Source organism: Aquarana catesbeiana, linkage group LG01, assembly GCF_042186555.1.
Source record: "Aquarana catesbeiana isolate 2022-GZ linkage group LG01, ASM4218655v1, whole genome shotgun sequence".
Classification (NCBI taxonomy): domain Eukaryota; kingdom Metazoa; phylum Chordata; class Amphibia; order Anura; family Ranidae; genus Aquarana; species Aquarana catesbeiana.
The window spans coordinates 657,716,963-657,739,139 of NC_133324.1; the positions used below are offsets into that span (position 1 = coordinate 657,716,963).

General features: G+C 44.8%; 1 protein-coding gene across 3 annotated transcripts in view; it reads right to left on the reverse strand.

Moving 5' to 3' along the window:
• The window catches only part of CENPE (centromere protein E), a 183,013-nt gene that overhangs the window by 46,622 nt on the left and 114,214 nt on the right, over positions 1-22,177 (reverse strand). For all 3 annotated transcript variants that reach the window (XM_073601785.1, XM_073601777.1, XM_073601770.1), the window contains 8 exons: positions 18,846-19,148; positions 11,174-11,455; positions 8,076-8,180; positions 7,722-7,994; positions 6,492-6,596; positions 4,696-4,968; positions 966-1,280; positions 454-618 (listed from right to left, as the gene is read on the reverse strand). In XM_073601785.1, coding sequence (XP_073457886.1) covers positions 454-618; positions 966-1,280; positions 4,696-4,968; positions 6,492-6,596; positions 7,722-7,994; positions 8,076-8,180; positions 11,174-11,455; positions 18,846-19,148 — 1,821 coding nt within the window. The remainder of the gene's footprint in view (positions 1-453; positions 619-965; positions 1,281-4,695; positions 4,969-6,491; positions 6,597-7,721; positions 7,995-8,075; positions 8,181-11,173; positions 11,456-18,845; positions 19,149-22,177) is intronic.

Genomic DNA, 22,177 nt, shown 5'->3' on the forward strand with positions numbered 1-22,177 from the left:
CCATCACAGTGGATGCACCCCTAGGGCCTTCAGGAACTCTACTTCTCTCTGGGGGATCACTGCCCTTGACCTGCACAGCATCCTGCCAGTGAAGTTACCGGATGCACATTACCGTGTAATTAGCTGCCCCAGGATTCATCACCGACCGGCAGACATTACAGGCCAGTAACGTACCAGGAATCTGGACATGCCCTTACGAGGAAAATCTTCAGAAAGACCACTGTTGGCACATCACCTAAAACTAACTAAAAACTGAGGCTTAGCTGAGCTAGGAATGGTTATGCCTGAGGCAGGGATTCTGCCTTTTTTTTTTTTGGACAGTGTCTATTCACTTGAAGGTGGCAGCATAAGCAGCCATGAATATGAAGTCCTGTGCCTTGTGCTGTACAATTAAAAGCTTCAGCCCTAAAGGAGAATTCAGCTTTAAATTATGAATATTGTGAAAGCATATACCTGGTGCAGTTGTTGAAGTTGCTGCTGCAGAGAGGACAACTGTTGTAACATCGCATTTATTTCATTTACTTTTTCAGTAACATGGTCTCTACTTTCATCTCTCTGCTTTTTGACAGACTCAAGTTCTGTCTGATGGGTTGTCAGCGATTCCCTTAACTGTTCATTCTAGAAATGAAAAAGAACAGAAAATTAGATGGGTTTTGAGCACCTGTCATATGATCAAACGATCACAAGTTATTTTTTGAACTGAATGGTACCTACAAAATTCACTTTATGCTACTAAGAATTAATCAAGCATTACTGTGAAATCAATGTTTATCTCAATATCACTGGTAAAAGTGATCAGAATACATTAATCCCACAAGTATTGAAGAACTACTACAAAAATAATTTGTATGGCGATCTCAGTGCCTGGAAAAAAAAAACTGCCAACAAAAGCATTAAAGGACAGAAATAGTTGTAAGCTTGCACACAGTACAGTGGCTTTAGGCATTAACAAGTTGCAAACTTACAGCTTTCTCCTGATCTTGTAGATTTGTATAAATGTTTTCCTTTTCACCTCGGACCCTCTGCAGCAGTTGCTGGAACTGCTCCTGTTCCTGGTGGAGAGATGCCACTTCCAGCTCATACTGCTGAACTTGTCTTTGAAGATCGGCCTTATCTGTCTCTAACTGCTGAGCTGCTGCACTTTTAAACGTAACCTTCTCCTTCAGTTGTTCAACCTCCAATGTCAGTTCCTCTAATCTGGCAGACTTTTGGGTTTCTTGTTCATTGAACTCGGCATGCTGAAGTTGCAGTTGCTTGAAGTCCTCCTTAAGTTTAGTAGCCTACATAGTCAATAAAAAGTGATCACACTATCGCATACATAGTAACACCTTGTTTCATTTGCAGAGTAGAAGCTTACAATAGCTTAAGATCCACTAAACACAGAGAGAAATGTGTGTAGAGGAATGGATTACAATCAGATCGTGTGGTAACATTTATTACAGTTGTTACTGACACCATACAGGTTTACTGATGAAATACCAGTTTACATAAATCAGATGCCAGCTTAGAAAATGGCATCATTTAAATATTCAATGACTGTAAAAGGTAGATAGCAGCTCAGACAACTTTTAGTGTGTCTATGTGAAGCTATTAAACACCACGTACAACATAGGAATACAAAAACACAAGATTGCTTCACTGCTGAGTTATTTAGCCTTTGATTGTCAATCACCTCATCTCCAACACATGCAATTATATATACACTACAAAATGTAAGGACCACGAGGTTAAAATACTCCATATAGTTTAGCCTGGATCTCAGGGATACTGATAAATTCAAGTATCAACTGTAAATAGAGTGGAACATGCCCATTATATTTCATAAACTATACAAAATGTTCTCAAGATCTAAAAAAAAATAAAAACTCCAACTCGCCCCCCCCCCCAGAAAAAAACAAACAAACATCACAATGATGTAAACCTGAAGTTTCCATAGGTCAGCCTATAAGGACCACACCTGGCTAGGAGGAAAGACCTAGTAACCAGTGTTCTACACTGATTTTTCAATATTTCTTAAAATAGGGTAATGCTTTTCGAGAAAAAACACACTTGTAGGTGCTGTACTTCCTGAAATGCTACTAAAGGCAAATAAAAAGTGACATATGATTCAGCCTGTCACTATCAACTTGCTTTTCTGACTGCCCCCCCTTAAGTTTTTTTTTTACCTGCAGTTCATTTTTAAACTTTCTTTAAAGACTCAATATTAAAACTGTGCAGCAGTGACAGAATGAAAGAAAATAATATCATTAAATATCACCAACTCATATATACAGAATTCAAATAAATTCAATGTGAAAACATCATACATATGTAAATAATTAGTCTAAATAATTTACATTTTCCGTAATGGTAGCCCATACACAAGCCAATCTATAACCAATTGCATCAACATATAGGGGTTGATTTACTAAAGGCAAATAGTCTGTGCACTCCAAGTGCAGTTGCTCTAGATCCAAGGAGAACATGCAAGGAAAATGCTTTTTTTTTTACCTACAGCTGTGCGATTGAGGCATTAGGAGTAAAAAAGAAGGTTTATGATTTTTTTATTTATTATAGGTTAAAGTGGTTGTAACCACTATAATAAGGCTTACCTGTAGGTACCGTGAATATCCCCCCTAAACCTGCACAGTTTAGGAAATATTCACCGTATCCGCATGTGCCGACGTCATCGCCACATGTGCACTGAAGAAACAGCCCGGTGCCGTTTCTTCAGGAGCCATGCTGTGACCGGCAGCTCCCGCACGCATGCGCGGGAGTGACGCCATTGCAGCTTCGCCCAATCATAGCGCAGGAGCCCCTGAACCCGGAAATAACTCCGGGAGACGTGTCACCGGTCACAGTGGTGTGCGGGGACCGCTGCAAGAGCTAAGGTAAGTATTTCATAATGAGCTAGTATGCGATGCATACTAGCTCATTGTGCCTTTGTCTTGCAGGTTTTTTCTTCTTTTCTGAGTTTACAACCACTTTTAGGAGATACTAAACAGTATCCTTATTTCCCAAAAAAATCAAAAAAAATCCAGACATCTATTACTTAAAGTGATTGTAAAGTCTTTCTTGTACAAAAAGGGATAATCAGAAGAAGAATGGTCGAGATCCAAGCCGGGGTCGGTTCCATTCTTCATCTGATTATCCCTTTTTTACTTCGTTGCCAAACTGGACTTGACCTCGGCTCTTGGACTAAAGCTTGCACGGTGCTCCACACCACTGGCACCCGTGCCACTCGGTGTCCACCAAGTCTCTGTCTTCATCTCCAGAGGCTTCAAGCCATCCATACTTAGCACTGGGGCACAGTTCAGTCTATGAGTTTTTATTCAGCTTTTAATTAACATCAGTTTGATTTATTCAGAGAGCACTAGATATTATTTATTCTATTGCATGTACCCATATCTCAGAGTTGAAGAGGAATCTAGATATTTGTACTGTCATCCCACCGCAATAGCCGATTGGGCCTGCTGACCATTTAACCCTTTGGGAATGCTGTTTTAGACCTTACTGATTCATTCAGGGGTCCATTACACGAGGTGAGGGGCCATTCCGCATGCTGGTGGAGGGTGTCACAGAAGTCACCGTTTATGTTTAACCCTTCACTCTCATCACCGGATATCTGCTAGTACTCTGGGAATCTTTAAAGGACTTTTTAGACTGTTTCTTATTCCATTGCAAATGCACTCGTTAGTTTCATATTTCTTAGCAATGCGGGGTCTAGTGTTGCCCCAAATGTAGCGGAGTGTACAACGTTGTAGGATCTGTAAGTAGTGCGATGGGACGGAGATAGGCAAGACCCGGAATAGATAGAGTATCTTCGGCAATACGGTCATTTTAACGACAGTGGGGCAGCCCAGCCATGCCAAGGGCAACGTGGATCAAGAGGACATAAGATTAGTTAGGTGTGTCAGCATCGCAGGGTAGTTGGATGAGTATAATTCCACAAGGTCTGCGGTCGAGTTAATGCCAAGGTAGGGAATATAATGGGGTGACCAGGAGAATGGTAGGACCTGTTGGAGTTGGGATAGGGTTGATGGGGTTAGAAAAATGTCGAGTGCTTTCGACTTTTGCAGATTCACCACTAGGCCTGAAATTGCTGCAAAGCTGTCTAAGGTCTTGAGAAGATTAGGGGAGGAAATTAGCGGAGAGGAGAGGAAGAAATCATCTGCAAACAGGCAGAGTTTATGATTATGGATTATGGTCTCCTAGCTCAACGCCTTTTATGTCTGGGTAGGAGCGACGCAGGAGGCTTTTTATCCTAATGCATATGCATCAAGTTAAAAAAAAAAAAAAAAGTCTGCCTTTACAACCACTTTAATGGCTATGTCATCTATTTTTCACTAAACAGTTTCTTGCTGTATTTTTCTGCCACCTTGTAAGCGTCCTCGGTAAGCTACTGATCATCACCTTTACCCCCTCATTTCTGTTTATTCGGAACGAGCAGTGTAGGTTATATTGTGGTCATGTGAACACTACAAATCCCATAGTCCATATTGTCTAGCCAGTCTTGGGAACGAGCAAGTGAGATGGCTACATTCTTACATAAAGTGAGACCATTTGTAGCCACTCTCTAAGGAAGTCAAATTAAATATTAAAATGATTTTTCTATTGCAGTTTGATATCCAACGTTACTCAATAAAGGGTAGAAGATTATTTTATGTAGCAAGGAATGAAAGGTCCGTGATCAACTCAAAGAAATGGTTAAATTACCTCCTTTTCTAAATTTTCCTTAAATAGCTGAAGCTCCTCGATCTGGCATGACAGACTTCTTACTTCCTCTGTGAGTTCAATTACTTTCTGGGCAGCTATCCTTTTTTCGCCCTCTGTTAATTCCAGCATGGTGTCCTTACTCTTCAAAGACTCCAAAAGCTGTTCTATATCGCATGATAGTTTTTGCTTTGCCTGGTCAAGTACTTCCTTTTCCTCAACAGCTCTTTTCAAAAGAGTAATATGTTCTTGCAATTCTTTTTGTAGTGAAGAACACTATTAGAAAACAAGAAGGAAAAAACAAGTGTATGCAATATAATACAAGTGAGTTTCTGCACAGATAACATAACCACGCTAACCTCTATACCTGCTCGGAGTATATACCCAAACACTATAATTATATAAAAAGAATTAAATAAAAATATCATCAAAAGATATTATATTTATTAAATATTAATCAGCAAAGATATCAAACATTAGTGAATAAAGTGCCAGTGCTCAGAATAAAAGGTGGATCCTTAAGATGTTACTTTTGTATTTTTTGGTGAATGATTTTTATTCATTCTTTTAGCAATATATATAGTGTTTAGGTACACACACTACCAAGTCAATGTGTATACATTGAGAGAGCACTGCTTCACTTGATTTATTGTGTATTATTTCATAGGTGTTAAACATTAGACAGATTAAAATAACATGCATTTAAACCAATCCAGTCAATAGTTTTCCTTTGTCTTTTCCCTAAGGCCTGGGCAGCAGTGTTAGAAACCTTGTGGAAGATCTCCCTCACTGCTCTTAAACTGCCCATAGCCTTCTCAGTCCCGTGTAACCAGTCTGGTGCTGAAGCCCAGGAGCCCCGCTCATGCTTCACGCTAGTATTCGGCTCTAACAAAATGGGCTGAGGTGTGGCTTCAGGTGGGAGGCTGCAGTTTGTGCTGTCAGTATAAACATAAATTGGATTTTAAGGCTAGGTGCACATCTGTGTGGGTTGGAAACCGTTCCCAACCCCTGGGCAAAATGCGCTGCACATGCAAGAATGACTTTAAAGCAGTTGTACACCGATGGACGGGGTTTTTTTTCCCCCTGCAAGGTAAAGCCATACTGTGCGGCGGCTCCCATCTTGCTTCCAGGTTCGCGGGCTCCGGCTCTGTGACTGGCCAGAGCCGCGATGATGTCACTCTCCCGCATGTGTGCAGGAGCCGCTGTTCACGGCACAGGGCTCCTTCAGAGCGCATGCGCCAGTGAAGTCCCTGGCTGCATGTAATGTAAATATCTCCTAAACAATGCACGTTTAGGAAATATTTACACTACCTATAGGTAAGCTTTATTATAGGCTTACATATGCGTACAAGTCAGTAAAGGAAGTTTACTTCCTCTAATTCTTAATGGCACTCCCCACACATCAGAAAATGTGCCATGTTTTTGGGTGCACAAAATTTAATGGTGTCACAGCACCATGTAAATTCTTGTGGCCGCATTTAAAAAAAAAAAGTTTTTCCCCCTCATGTCACCCACAGGTACAGCAACCCATTTTAATGGCTACCCTGCTGTACCCACACAAGTGTGAACCTAAACTCTAGACTGAGAGGTCATCAGTGTGAGGTCCGTTTTGTTTGTTAGAAACCTTTTACTGCACTTTGGCTATCCTCATTTACTGTACATCATACTGGATATAGCAGACTTGCTGCATTTTTGCCATTTTGCCACACAGTGGAGACCTAAACAGAAATCATACATTACTTTAAAACTAAACTGGAAAAGTTCTGTAAATGTAATTAATGGCCTTATGTATTGCATACCTTTTCTTCCAGCAGGGAAATCTCGCTTGTCAAACTCTCTACGTTCTGCTTTTGCTGTTGAAGCTCTTCTTGAGTTCTTCTAAGATAATTCTGCATTTCAACAGACTAAAAAGACACAAATCAAAATTTTTGAATATTCAAACATCTACAAATTCATTGTGTCAAATCTTCATAGGCTCAGAAAAGGAAACCAACTCCCATTGGCCTTTCCATCTGGGATATTTATATATTCACCTAAATAAATCTATGAAATTATATAAAAACAATAGCCAAGGAGTATATTTCCTCACAGGTAACACAAAACTAAATAATAAAAATTGACAAAATGAATAAATCTCCATATATATATATATATATATATATATATATATATATATATATATATATATATATATATATATATATATATATATATATATATATATATATATATACACACATATATACATACACACACACACACACACACTAGTGCAAGCTGTTTGCCAGTAGATTGTACAGGCAGGCAGTTTCAAGCAGACAGTTGTAGTTCATTCATTCACAGAACAATGTAAATGAATGACATGGCCGTGTGGGCAGAACCTCGGACAGCTGCGGTCTTTACAAAAAGAGACAACATGTATGGGGATCTTCTCCCCATACTGTTGTCACAGTGAGAGCTCGGATTGCCGAGCAGCTGCAAGGGTGGGAACAATGTTACATGTTCCACCCCAAAAACGTATGGAACGTGTAACATGTTCTTAAAGCTGAACTTATCCTAGTACTCAGCCCCTTATCAAAAGGTAAACAAAACATGTTTTTGACAGAACAGATTTTTTTCAATCTTGTTTCAACACAAAAATTTGCTGCAACAAGCACAAGAATATCTTTACATTATAAAAGTTTATACAAAGTAACTAGTGTGAAAGACAGTACCTATTTTAGGTAATTTATCTTAAGACTAAAGCTTAACATGCATTACAATCTGATGGTAGATCTAAAGAAGATTGTACAAACGACTATGTATTGTAAGGGCCTGCCTGACTGGATACTTTAGGTAGGTCCTCATTACATAGTTTTTGTAAATGTAAAATGGATTGTAAAAAGCATGTATGGGCAGTTTGTAAAATGTATGGTGACCCTTGGCTTCATTGCTATGGCACCACAGGTTGGGCAGCTTATGTCTATGTGATGGCACCTAATGAAATACATTTAGAGCTGGGGATGGTATTTCAGACATCTGCAAATTACCTGTTTTTCTACATCTTCTTTGGAGCAATTTAATAGGTCCTTCTCCTCTGCCATGCTACTTAGCACAGAGGAGAGATCAAGTATTTTTTGGGAGGCCTCGGACTTGTCCTTTTCTGCTTGATATAAAGCCAGTTCTTTGTCTTTTAATTGTTGTAAAAGCTGCTCCACTTTTGAAGTCAGCTTCTGCTTACACTGATCAAGATCATCTCTCTCATGAGTAATTTCTTTCAAAACAGTTGCTGTCTCATACAGTTCCGTCTCTATTGAAGAGGACTTGAAGAAAGAAGAAACGTGAAAACACAAAATTACGGTGTGTGAAAACATGTAAATGTAAACCCAATTGTAAAAACATACCTTTTGTTCTAAAGAGTAAACCTCTTTCGTCAATTCACTGACCCTGTCTCTCTGTTGCTGAAGTTCCTCTTGAGTACTCCTTAGATCTTCTTGAGTTTCAATAGACTAGAAGAAATGATAAATACCTTAAAGTGTCATTAAACCCAGACTATGAAAAACTCTCATTATGTGCTATACAACAGTGTTCATACTCCGAAAACCTCTATACTATAGTTATAGCATTTGTTTTGTGCAGCGTGAAATATAACTGGTTGATCCTGCTTTCAACTGTCCCTCCCATTGCAGGCTGAGATTGTGTGGACCAGCTTGTGTGCTCTATGGAGCAGCTTCAATTTCAGTTCCATTCTTAAAGTGATATTATAGGCTTGTCTTTTTCGAGCAGAGGCACTTATGCACATTGCTGGATCGAGATGGTTCTCAGGTATTAGGGGGGTCTGCTGCACATAAAAGGTTTTTTTTACCTTCATGCATGGAGCCTTTAGAACCACTTTAATGTCCTCCTTTTTCTTATCTGTGCAGCCCAAATAACTATAAAGTCACACGTGTGGGCATATACACAGTGGTAATTAACACTCTCCTCCCCCCTCCCTGTCCTCCTATTGCCAAACATTACTGGTACAGCCACAGGCCCTCTTTCTGGGTGAGAAGAGTACTCACACCCCCTAGGATCTCCTTGATGTACCAAACAGGGGTTTGCCTTTTAAAAGGGCAAGCACTCAACATGTTTCTTGCATGGGTGCTCAGCTAATTTTAAGCCATGTAGATGGAGAAAAAAATCATTTTTTTAACAAAGGGTAACCAAGTCATTCATGCAATAGCATAAGGACGCAAGTAAAATGTCTAACCAATTATTCACAGATGTATTCATAAGGATATACCCAAGATTCCAGGCCATGTGCTTAATCCAGAAAACTGGCTGCCATAGGAGTAACCGCAGGTTGCACGGAAAAGTGCTTTAAGCACTTGATCTCTGGAAAGGTTTTACCCCCTTCATGATCAGAGTATTTTTTTGCTATTCATCACTGCGCTACTTTAACTGGCAATTGCGTATACATACAACACTGTATGCAAATTTAATATTTATTTTTTCACACAAATAAAACTTTTTTTTGACAGGATTTGATTACCACTTTTTTTTTATACTTTTGTGATAAAACAAAAAACAGACCGGAAGAATTTTTTTTCTATTCGGTTATAAAACATATCCAAAAAAAAAAAAAAAAAAAAAAAAGAAAAAAGATGCTTTTATAATTTTAGACCAAAATGTATTCTGCTAGCTGTCCTAATCCCAATCAGTGTATATTACTTTGTGTGAAAGCATCTACAAACTATGGTATACATATACTGGAATTTACACAACTATGACACTGTACTGGTAATGGCAGCGATTAGTGACTTATAGTGGGACTTTGATAGTGTGGCAAGCAGGAAGAAAGGCTGCGACGTACAGGTATGTTGTCCGGCCTGGAACCGCCCGCTCGCAGTACAACTACTGTTGGCAGGTGACAAGTGATTACCTACATGCTGTCAAACAAGTGTAGAAGAACATCCTGACAGCTAAGGGTTATTACCAGCATCATGGCTGCAGTTTTCAGCTGGCGATTGGCTTTCTTGTAAAAATTATCCAGACAGTGTTACTAAAAATAAATACATTTAAAAACAACCCCCATCAGGGCTCAGCAGCCATGATAAATTGTGGTTAATTGAGGGGAGAGTATAGCCAGGCAGGATCAGACAGGTTTTTTAGGTGATAGAAGGGGAGAAAATTACACAGCACAAGCACTGTGCTGTATAACATGCTTTAAGGGAACGGGATCTGTTTTTTTGTAAGGTAACACTTTAAAGTGGGTCTCCAACATCTTGTCTATGGGGTATCTGAACACAGGATTATCCTTCATAGGGACTCTGAGGATCTTGATAAGGCAAGAAATGGCAGGAGCTACCACAAGAACTACCCATTTATGCAGGAAACGTTCCTTAACAGTATACTTTTAAGCAAAGCATTTTGGATGAGTAAACATTTTCACTGGGAGAGACCAGTCCCCATGCACTACAGACTCAGCAGTGAGTGGACTTGGAAAGCCTTGGCTGGTTTAGACAATTTAAAGAACCCCGTACAGGATGCTTTGGAGTTAGACTCTGGCTGCACCAATGATAAGGAGGAGGGTAAAGTGTCAATAAGGGAAACTATGGTATCCTTCAGTTTGGATGAAATCTTTTAAAAAGATCTCATCCTGATTAGATTCCTCAGGAATTCCATCAACTTCAAAAGCCACCTCCTCTTCAGGTAACATGTCTGGCTCAAGGGTGAAATCAAAGACCGATTCAGTAGGGGGGATTGAGGAGGCATGATTGCGAACCCTGCTGTTAATAGCTTTGATCAGGCCAAAAACTCTGCTCATACAATCTAACATTGTGGTAAAAAATTCCTCTCTGGATAAAAAAAAGAATGGCTAGAGGCTTGTGCATCACATAGTAACTGGATTTGATACTTGTTTAGAGAGTGTCGTACAGGAGCCTTTAGTGTACTTTAATACTTGATTTGATTGTAGCCGTATTAGTGCAATTGTGACAGAGAAAATTGAGTACTGTCCGTGATACTTTTTTTATTTGCACTAACATACAATTTTTCAGGACAAGCTTTCGGGGTATGTCCCCTTCTTCAAGGTCCAAGCAGTACTGATTCACAAATTTTTAAGCACAATGTGTATGGAAACCGATATCTAAATTCAGGCCATTATTTTTCGTGTCAAAAAGAAGTAACATTCTTGGTTCAAACGTTTTCCTTTCTTGGATAGTTCTGAAATTCCCTTTAAGAACTAAAACATTGAGGTCTTCTATAGTGTGGTCCGGTTGTGAGAAATGATGTCCCACAGGTGTGCATAAACTGTCTTCTTTAAAACTGTTTGGTTTTCTCTTTTTTTTTCTTCTTCTTTAACATTCTGCTTAAAAATGTGTGAATCAGTACTGCTTGGACCATGAAGAAGGGGACATACCCCAAAAGCTTGTCCTGAAAAATTGTATGTTAGTGCAAATAAAAAAAGTATCACGGACAGTACTCAATTTTCTCTGTGTACTTTAATAGATCAGTCACTTACCATTTCTATGTTCTCTCTCAGATCTTCTTTTAATTGGTCTTTTTCAGACAGCAGACTCTGCAGAGTGGCCTGCAGCTCATCTCTCTCTTTTGTAATCTCCTCCATGTGTTTCTGAAGAGTGAAAAACTTCTCTTCAGTGTTAACTTTTTGACTTTGCACACTTGCAAGCTGAGACTCCATGTCTTTCAAGTCCTTCAAAAGCTGGTCCAACTCATTGTTTTTCAGAGTCTCAGTTTGTGCAGCCACTTCAGTTTGATCTTGTCGATTTCCTACAGTTTTCAGCTACAATTCAAAAATAAAAATACATATTTTTTTGTGATATAAATGAAAAAAGACAAAATTTTAGAACAAAAACCCCTGATTTTTTTTCTACTTCGTTATAAAACATATCCAATTAAAAAAAAAAAAAAAATTTCTTCATAAATTTAGGCCAAAATGTATTCAGCTAGCTGTCTTAATCCCAATCCCAATCAGTGTATATAAGGTGGTTTGTGCAAAAGTTATAGCGTCTATAAACTATGGTACATATACTGGAATTTACAGTATCTCACAAAAGTGAGTACACCCCTCACATTTTTGTAAATATTTTATTATATCTTTTCATGTGACAACACTGAAGAAATGACACTTTGCTACAATGTAAAGTAGTGAGTGTACAGCTTGTATAACAGTGTAAATTTGCTGTCTCCCTCAAAATAACGCAAACACACAGCCATTAATGTATAAACCGTTGGCAACAAAAATAGGATTTTTAAAAACAGCTTACCTGTAAAATCCTTTTCTTTCGAAGGACATCACGGGACACAGAGCCACAGTAATTACTCATGGGTTATATAGGGTATCACTGGTGATTAGACACTGGCACACCCTATCAGAAAGTTCAACCCCCTATATAATCCCTCCCCTTGCAGGGATACCTCAATTTTGTAGCCAAGCAATATAGTGTATTAGAAGAGGGGCGGGACCTCTGTGTCCCGTGATGTCCATCGAAAGAAAAGGATTTTACAGGTAAGCGGTTTTAAAAAATCCTATTTTCTTTCCTTTCTCGAACATAACGGGACACAGAGCCACAGTAATTACTGATGGGATGTCCCAGAGCAATGCTACCTGGGGGGGGGACCACGACCAAGTAGGGTGCAATCAGACCTGAGGACCCTGTACCATTGCCTGCAGCACACTACGCCCAAAGGCGATATACTCATGCCTTCTCACATCCACCTGATAAAATCTGGTGAATGTATGGACTGAAGACCAGATTGCGGCCTTACAGATTTGAGCCATAGAGGCCTGGTGATGCACCGCCCAAGAAGCACCAATAGCCCTTGTGGAATGTGCCCTGATCTGAAACGGAGGAATCTTCTGTTTCAAACCGTAAGCCTGAATAATCAACTGACGAATCCATTTAGAAATGGTAGTTTTTGACGCTGCCTGTCCTCTATTGGGACCCTCTGGCAGCACAAACAAAACATCCGTTTTGCGAATCTGAGCAGTTGCCCCGAGATAGGCCTTGACTGCTCTTACTACATCCATTCACTACATGAATGTAGTGATCTATCTTCCGGAGAACAGGGATCTGGAAAAAAGGAAGGCAGAACAATGTCTTGGTTTAAATGAAAATCAGAAACCACCTTCGGTAAAAAACTAGGATGAGGGCGCAGTACCACTCTATCCTTGTGTATAATCAAATAAGGCTCCTTACAGGAAAGGGCTGCTAATTCTGAAACTCTTCTAGCAGAAGAGATGGCCACCAGAAAAATTAACTTCCTTGTCAACAAGACTAAAGGAATCTGACTTATTGGTTCAAAAGGCTGTTTCTGTAACACAGCCAGGACCAAGTTCAAGTCCCAGGGGTTTAGGGGCGCTTTAACCGGAGGATTAAGACGCGTCACCCCCTGCATAAAGTTTCGGACCAAAGAATGCGAAGCAAGTGGCCGTTGAAATAATACTGATAAAGCCGAGACCTGGCCCTTGATGGTACTCAAGGCCAGCTTCATCTCTAATCCTAATTGTAGAAAATCAAGAATTCTACCTATGACATATTTCCTGGGATGCCAACATCTGGATTCACACCAGGATACATAAGCTTTCCAGACTCTATGATAAATCATCCTGGAAGCTGGCTTCCTTGGATTAATCAAGGTAGATATGACAGGACCTGAAAGCCCACCACTCTTCAGAACGTGGGTCTCAATAGCCAAACCGTCAAATTTAGCGTTTGTAAGGCAGGATGGAACACTGGACCTTGAGATAACAGGTCTGGGCGTACCGGTAGGGTCCACGGGGAACCCACCGTCATCCTTACTATTTCTGCATACCAAGTCCTTCTGGGCCAAGTGGGAGCCACCAGAAGTACCGACTTCCTTTCCTGCCTGATCCTGCGAAGGAGTCGTGGCAGTAGCAGAATAGGCGGGAATGCGTAAATCAGTGAGAACCGATGCCACGGAATCACCAACGCATCCGTCCCGCATGCAAGAGGATCCCTCGTCCTTGCCACAAATCTGTCTAACTTTTTGTTGAATCGGGACCCCCCCATCTTTGGCATATGGCCCAAAAGACGTTGGGGTGTAGAGACCATTCCCCTGGGAGTAACTGCTGGCGACTTAGATAGTCCGCCTGCCAGTTCTCTATCCCTGGAATAAAAACTGCCGATATGCATGGCACATGCATCTCTGCCCAGACTAAGATCTGGTTCACCTCCTTTTGAGCAGCATTGTCGGACTGGATCCTGACCGGGCAACCCTGTAGCCTGATAGTCCAGGCTTTTAGGGCTAGATATATCGCCCGGATCTCTAGAATGTTGATGGGTAAGGTCCTCTCTGTCTTGGACCATAACCCCTGAACCGCAGACTGTTCCAGAACTGCTCCCCAACCTGACAGACTGGCATCTGTTGTTACCACCGTCCAGGTAATTGGCAGAAAGGATTTCCCCTTCTGCAGGTTTTCGGGAATGAGCCACCAATTGAGGCTCTGACGCACCGCATGAGACAGGTGCATTGAGAAGTCTAATGCCTGAACCTTCTTATTCCAGGCCGACAGAATACTGTGTTGCAGCATTCTTGAATGAAACTGAGCATAGGGAACTGCTTCGAATGAAGACACTATCTTCCCTAGTAGCCTCATACAAAGGCGGACAGAGGGACCCTTCTTGGTCCTGACTGCCAGAATCAGCTCTCTTAAAGCGGCGATCTTTGCCTGAGGTAGAAATATTTTCTCCTGGCTTGGATCTATGATCAGACCTAAATACTCCAGTCTTCTTACTGGTTTTAGGAAAGACTTTTCTAAGTTGGGGATCCAACCCAGGTGTTCCAGATACCTCACTGTGGTCCTCAAGTTTCCGTTCAAGGAGGCTACCGACTGGTCTATCAAGAGAAGGTCGTCTAGGTATGCTATGACCGCTATACCCTGAGCCCTTAATCTGGCCAGAGGAGGAGCCAAGATCTTTGTGAACACTCAAGGTGCAGTGGCTATCCCAAAGGGCAGAGCCACAAACTGGAAATGGCGCCCTCCTATCTCGAAGCGCAGAAACTTCTGATGAGCAGGAAAAATGGGCACATGCAGATATGCATCTCTGATGTCTATCGATGCCAGCAATTCTCCTCCCTGCAGGGTGAAGACTGCTGTCCGAATTGATTCCATGCGGAAGGATTGAATCCTTAAAGCGGGATTCCACTGTCTCAGAGTTAAGATTAAAATTTTTAAGATTTAAGAATAAGTAACTCACGTATTCCGGTTTTAAAGATCTTTGCTGTCTGTTTTCTCCATAAAAAGAAACTTATAAAATATGCTCATCACGGTTTTCATCTTGCCTGTGGGCATGTGAAGCCCACAGGCATCCTCTTCCGGGATACGGTGCTGCTGATCGACCAGCATGCACCGCCCGTTCTATTCACGATCTCGCGCATGCGCAGTAGAGGGAAATCGGAGCGCCGTCAACAGCTCCGGTTACCATCACAACGAGCGGCGTCGTAGGAAGTCCCGCCCCATTGTGATAGCCCTCAGCGCTGCCTAGTGCCTCCTGGGAAATGGTGACACACATCCCCCAGGAGCACTAGCGAACGGTGGAGCAGAGGGAAGTGATGTCTTCAGCCCAGGCAATAGAAGAGGCAGATTTCGAGGGACCACATAGCAACAAGGAAAACAAGGTAAGGCCTCTTTCACACTAACGATCCGTATGTCCGTTTTTCATCCTTCCGTTTTCGGATGAAAAACGGACATACATGAATCTCTATGGAGCGTCGGATGTCAGCGGTGACATGTCCGCTGACATCCGACCCGCTCCGATCCGAAAAGTGTAACGGAGGAAAAACCTACTTTTCCATCCGTTTTCGGATCGGATCGGGTGACGACGGACACTACGGTCCGTCATCATCCGATCCCCCCATAGGGGAGAGCGGCGCTCTGACAGGTCCGTCGCTGCACAGTGTGCAGTGATGCACCTGTCATCTTCCTGCTCAGCGGGGATCGGCGGAGTGATCCCCGCTGAGCAAGCGGATATTCACGGGGCGGATCATCACTGATCCGCCCCGTGAGAAAGAGCCCTAAGTGAAATTTTTTTTTCTATCCAATTCATTATTTGTGCTGGATTTCCAGCACAGTAAAGCATTTTATGTTTTATGGGTGGAACACCACTTTAAGAGTCGGTTCAGATCCCTTAAATCCAGAATGGGTCTGACATCCCGATTTGGTTTTTGGACCGTAAAAAGGTTGGAATAGAAACCCAATCCCTGGTCCTTTGCGGGAACCGTCATAATGACCTCCTGCGACAAAAGTCGCTCTAATGCTAGAAGGAGCGACTGCTGCTTCTCTGGGTCTCTGGGGACACTTGATCTGAGGAACCGAGGAGAGGGAAATTCCTGAAACTCCAGCTTGTACCCTAAGGTTACCGTGGAGATGACCCATCTGTCCTGGAAATCCTCCTGCCAGAGCCCTGAGAACTGTCGCAGTCTTCCCCCCACTCGAGTGAGCGGGAGCGCCCCCTCATGCAGAGGTCTTAGTGCTCTGCCTAAGACTTCTTTTGTCCCCGGGGTTGACTCTTGTCTCTGGACCTAGATGGGGGAGGCCGTCGAGACTGCCTGGAGGCTGAAGCCCCCGGCGCTGGGGAAAGAGTCTGTTTGAAAGAGGGACGCTTACTCTCATACTGGTCACTGGAAGTTCAACATGGCACCTCAAGGCAAAGAACTCTCTGAGGATCTGAAAAAAAGAACTTTTGCTCTACAGAATGACAGTCTAGGCTATAAGAAGATTGCCAAGAACCTGAAACTGAGCTGCAGCACGGTGGCCAAGATCATACAGTGGTTTAACAAGACAGGTTCCACTCAGAACAGGCCTCACCATGGTCGACCAAAGAAGTTGAGTGCACATGCTCAGCGTCATATCCAGAGGTTGTCTTTGGGAAATAAACGTATGAGTGCTACCAAGGTTGAAGGGGTGGGGGGTCAGCCTGTCAGTGCTCAGACCATACGCCGCACACTGCATCAAATTGGTCTGCATGGCTGTCATCCCACAAGGAAGCCTCTTCTAAAGATGATGCACAAGAAAGCCCGCAAATAGTTTGCTGAAGATAAGCAGACTTAGGATGTGGATTACTGGAGCTATGACCTGTGGTCTGATGAGACCAAGATAAACTTATTTGGTTTAGATGGTGTCAAGCATGTATGGTGGCAACCAGGTGAGAGGTACAAAGACAAGCGTGTCTTGCCTACAGTCAAGCTTGGTGGTGGGAGTGTCATGGTCTGGGGCTGCATGAGTGTTGCCGGCACTGGGGAGCTACAGTTCATTGAGGGAACCATGAATGCCAACATGTACTGTGACATACTGAAGCAGAGCGTGATCCCCCTCCCTTTGCAAAAACTGGGCCGCAGGGCAGTATTCCAACATTACAACCCCAAAGACACCTCCAAGACGACCACTGCCTTGCTAAAGAAGCTGAGGGTAAAGTTGACAGGCTGGCCAAGCATGTCCCCAGACCTAAACTCCATTGAGCATTTGTGGGGCATCCTCAAAACGGAAGGTGGAGGAGCGCAAGGTCTCTAACATCCACCAGCTCCGTGATGTCATCATGGAGGAGTAGAAGAGGACTCCAGTGGCAACCTGTAAAGCTCTGGTGATCTCCATGCCCAAGAGGGTTAAGGCAGTGCTGGAAAATAATGGTGCCCACAAAAATATTGACACTTTGGGCCCAATTTGAACATTTTCACTTAGGGGTGTACTCACTTTTGTTGCCAGTGGTTTAGACATTAATGGCTGTGTGTTGCGTTATTTTGAGGGGACAGCAAATTTACACTGTTATTCAAGCTGTACACTCACTACTTTACATTGTAGCAAAGTGTAATTTCTTCAGTGCTGTCACATGAAAAGATATAATAAAATATTTACAAAAATGCGAGGGGTGTACTCACTTTTGTGGGATGCTGTATGACACTTTACTGGCAATGGCGGTAATCAGCGACTTATAGTGGGACTTTGATAGTGTGGCAAGCAGGAAGAAAGGCTGACACATACAGGTATGTTGTCCGGCCTGGAGGTACCGCATGCTCGCAGTACAACTACTATTGGCAGACGGCAAGCGGTTAGTACATCGTGAGGCAAGAGGTTAGTACCAGGATCATGGCTGCAGTTGCAGCTTTAAGCTGGTGATTGACTTTCTTGTAAAAATGATCCAGACAGCTTTACAAAATTTAAAAGCACCCCCGCCACCCCATGCAAATGCACGCAGGTTGGGTAAATTCTGATTTTACTGCACTTTTGATGTATCGTTGCGCATGTTGGAGTGAGAGCAATAATTCTAGGGCCATCCATGAGTAACTCTAGACTGATAACCGGTAAAAGCATTTAAAGCTTCACCTAAGGACAGTTTCAGTGCCAGGGCCTCTGCTTCCATAAAATATATAATTTTCTAACAAAAAATAGTGATTTTAACATGTATGTGAAAATGGCAAAATTGCCCCCAACAGCTATTAGTTAAAGAGGGTCTCTAATATCTTGTCTATCTGAACACATGATTATCGTTCATAGAGGCTGAGGATCTTGATAAGGCAAGAAATGGCAGGCGCTACCACAGGAACCACCCTCTTATGCAGGAAATTTTCATTCATAGGATACTATTAACCAAAGCATTTCGGAGTAAAATTTTTCACCGGGTGAGGCCAGTCCCCAAACTCAACAGACTCACAAGTTAGTGGACTTGGAAAGCCTTGGTTGATTTAACCAATTTAAAGGACTCCATACTGGATACCTTGGAGTTAGCAGACACTGGCTGCACCAATGCTAAGCAGGGGGCTAAATGGTCAATAAGGGAAACGATGGTACCCTTCAGTTTGGATGAAATATGGTAAAGGTGAGGAGAAAAAAAAAAAAAGGAGAAAGATATACTTCAAAAGTCACCTCCTCTTCAGGTAACATGTCTGGCTCAAGGGTGAAATCAAAGACTGAGTCGGTAGGGGGGATTGAGGGGGCATGACTGTGATCCCTACTGTTAATGACTTTGATCAGGCCAGAAATTCTACCCATGAAATCTGACATTGTGGTAGAAAATTCCTCTCTGGAGGAAGCTGGTGTGGCAGACATGCCCAGTAGAATGGGTTGAGGCTTTCGCATGACATAACTGGATTTGGTACTTGTTTCAAGTGTCATACATGAGCCTTTTGTTTACTTTAATATATCAGTCACTTACCATTTCTATGTTCTCTCTCAGATCTTCTTTTAGTTGGTCTTTTTCAGACTGCTGACTCTGCAGAATGGACTGTAGACTCTGCAGAGTAGCCTGCAGCTCATCTCTCTCCTTTCTAATCTCCTCCATGTGTTTCTGAAGAGTGAAAAAATTCTCTTCCACGTTAACTTTTTCCCTTTGCACACTTGCAAGCTGAGACTCCATTTCATTCAAGTCCTTCAAAAGCTGGTCTAACTCATTGTTATTCAGAGTCTCGGTTTGTGCAGCCACTTCAGTTTTCTCTTGTTGATTCCCTGCAGTTTTCAGCTACAATTCATATATAAAAAGAATAAATGAATCACTGTTCTCCCCCCCCTTGTCCACAGCCACCACTGTTCTCCCCCCCTGTCCACAGCCACCACTGTTCCCCCCCCCCCCCCATCCACAGCCACCACTGTCCCCCCCCCCATCCACAGCCACCACTGTTCCCCCCCTTGTCCACAGCCACCACTGTTCCCCCCCCCCCCCCTGTCCATAGCCACCACTGTTCCCCCCTTGTCCACAGCCACCACTGTTCCCCCTCCCTTGTTCACAGCCACCACTGTCCCCCCTTCCTTGTTCACAGCCACCACTGTCCCCCCCCTTGTCCACAGCCGCCACTGTTGTCCTCCCCTTGTCCACAGCCACCACTGTTCCCCCTCCCTTGTTCACAGCCACCACTGTCCCCCCCTTGTCCACAGCCACCACTGGTCCCCCCTTGTCCACAGCCACCACTGTTCCACCCCCCCTGTCCACAGCCACCACTGTCCCCCCCCCCCCCCCTGTTCACAGCCACCACTGTTTTCCCCCCCCCTGTCCACATGTGGAATAGGAATACAGTCCACAACCACTTCTGTACCCCCCTCTACACAGCCACCACTGTTCTCCCCCCTTGTCCACAGCCACCATTGTTTTCCCCCCCCTTGTCCACAGCCACCACTGTTCCCCCTCCCTTGTTCACAGCCACCACTGTCCCCCCCTTGTCCACAGCCACCACTGGTCCCCCCTTTGTCCACAGCCACCACTGTTCCACCCCCCCCGTCCACAGCCACCACTGTTCCCCCTCCCTTGTTCACAGCCACCACTGTCCCCCCCTTGTCCACAGCCACCACTGGTCCCCCCTTTGTCCACAGCCACCACTGTTCCACCCCCCCCGTCCACAGCCACCACTGTTTCCCCCCCCTGTCCACATGTGGAATAGGAATACAGTCCACAACCACTTCTGTACCCCCCTCTACACAGCCACCACTGTTCTCCCCCCCTGTCCACAGCCACCATTGTTCTCCCCCCCTGTCCACAGCCACCACTGTTCCCCCCCCATCCACAGCCACCACTGTTCCCCCCCCCCCCCCCCCCTTGTCCACAGCCACCACTGTTTCCCCCCCCCCCGTCCACAGCCACCACTGTTCCCCCCCCTTGTCCACAGCCACCACTGTTCCCCCCCCTTGTCCACAGCCACCACTGTTCCCCCTCCCTTGTTCACAGCCACCTCTGTCCCCCCCTTGTCCACAGCCACCACTGGTCCCCCCTTTGTCCACAGCCACCACTGTTCCACCCCCCCCTGTCCACAGCCACCACTGTTTCCCCCCCCCCTGTCCACATGTGGAATAGGAATACAGTCCACAACCACTTCTGTACCCCCCTCTACACAGCCACCACTGTTCTCCCCCCCTTGTCCACAGCCACCATTGTTCTCCCCCCCTTGTCCACAGCCACCATTGTTCTCCCCCCCTTGTCCACAGCCACCATTGTTCTCCCCCCCTGTCCACAGCCACCATTGTTCTCCCCCCCTGTCCACAGCCACCACTGTTCCCCCCCCCCCCCCATCCACAGCCACCACTGTTCCCCCCCCCCCCCCCATCCACAGCCACCACTGTTCCCCCCCCCCCCCCCATCCACAGCCACCACTGTTCCCCCCCCCCCATCCACAGCCACCACTGTTCCCCCCCCTTGTCCACAGCCACCACTGTCCCCCCCCCTGTCCACAGCCACCACTGTTCCCCCTCCCTTGTTCACAGCCACCACTGTCCCCCCCTTGTCCACAGCCACCACTGGTCCCCCCCTTGTCCACAGCCACCACTGGTCCCCCCCCCTTGTCCACAGCCGCCACTGTCCCCCTCCCCTTGTCCACAGCCGCCACTGTTCCCACCCCCTTGTCCACAGCCGCCACTGCCCCCCCCCCTTGTCCACAGCCGCCACTGTCCCCCCCCCTTGTCCACAGCCACCACTGTTCCCCCTCCCTTGTTCACAGCCACCACTGTTCCCCCTCCCTTGTTCACAGCCACCACTGGTCCCCCCTTGTCCACAGCTGCCACTGTTCTCACCCCCCTTGTCCACAGCCACCACTGCCCCCCCTCCCTTGTCCACAGCCACCACTGTTCCCACCCCCCTTGTCCACAGCCGCCACTGTTTCCCCCCCTTGTCCACAGCCGCCACTGTTTCCCCCCCCCTCTTGTCCACAGCCGCCACTGTTGTCCCCCCCTTGTCCACAGCCACCACTGTTGTCCCCCCCTTGTCCACAGCCGCCACTGTTGTCCCCCCCCTTGTCCACAGCCGCCACTGTTATCCCCCCCTTGTCCACAGCCACCACTGTTCCACCCCATTGTCCACAGCCACCACTGTTTCACCCCCCTTGTCCACAGCCGCCACTGTACCCCCCCGTCCACAGCCGCCACTGTACCCCCCCGTCCACAGCCGCCACTGTACCCCCCCGTCCACAGCCGCCACTGTACCCCCCCCGTCCACAGCCGCCACTGTACCCCCCCGTCCACAGCCGCCACTGTACCCCCCCGTCCACAGCCGCCACTGTACCCCCCCCGTCCACAGCCGCCACTGTACCCCCCCGTCCACAGCCGCCACTGTACCCCCTCTTTAACCCCCCAGCTTCATTTATTAGCAGGTGAATGTGGCCCTCAATGCTTTTACATACATTGAATCCGGACCTTAAGTGGAAAAAAGGTGTCTGGCCCCTGCCCTAAGTCCCGTGACTTTCTCCTGCTCCATTCTTCTGTTATCAGTATGATAACTTCTGACAAGTTCTCCGACAACTGTGCTAAAACCAGCCTGCAATTTGTGTCAGGGTGGGTGCTATAAATAGATTAGCAGAGAGCTGGTCTATTGGCAACTCTGCAAGCCTCTGCCTATGTGGAGGGGGGTGCGTACCTTTCCTCCAATCAGCTGTCTCACAGTGTATGGCAAGAATCCACGCCCACAGGTGAATCAGGAAAAGAAAATTTGAACAGGACATGTACTTTCTAAACAGTATATAAAGCTGAAGACAGCTGATATACATGTAAAACTTATGTAGGAGGATTTGT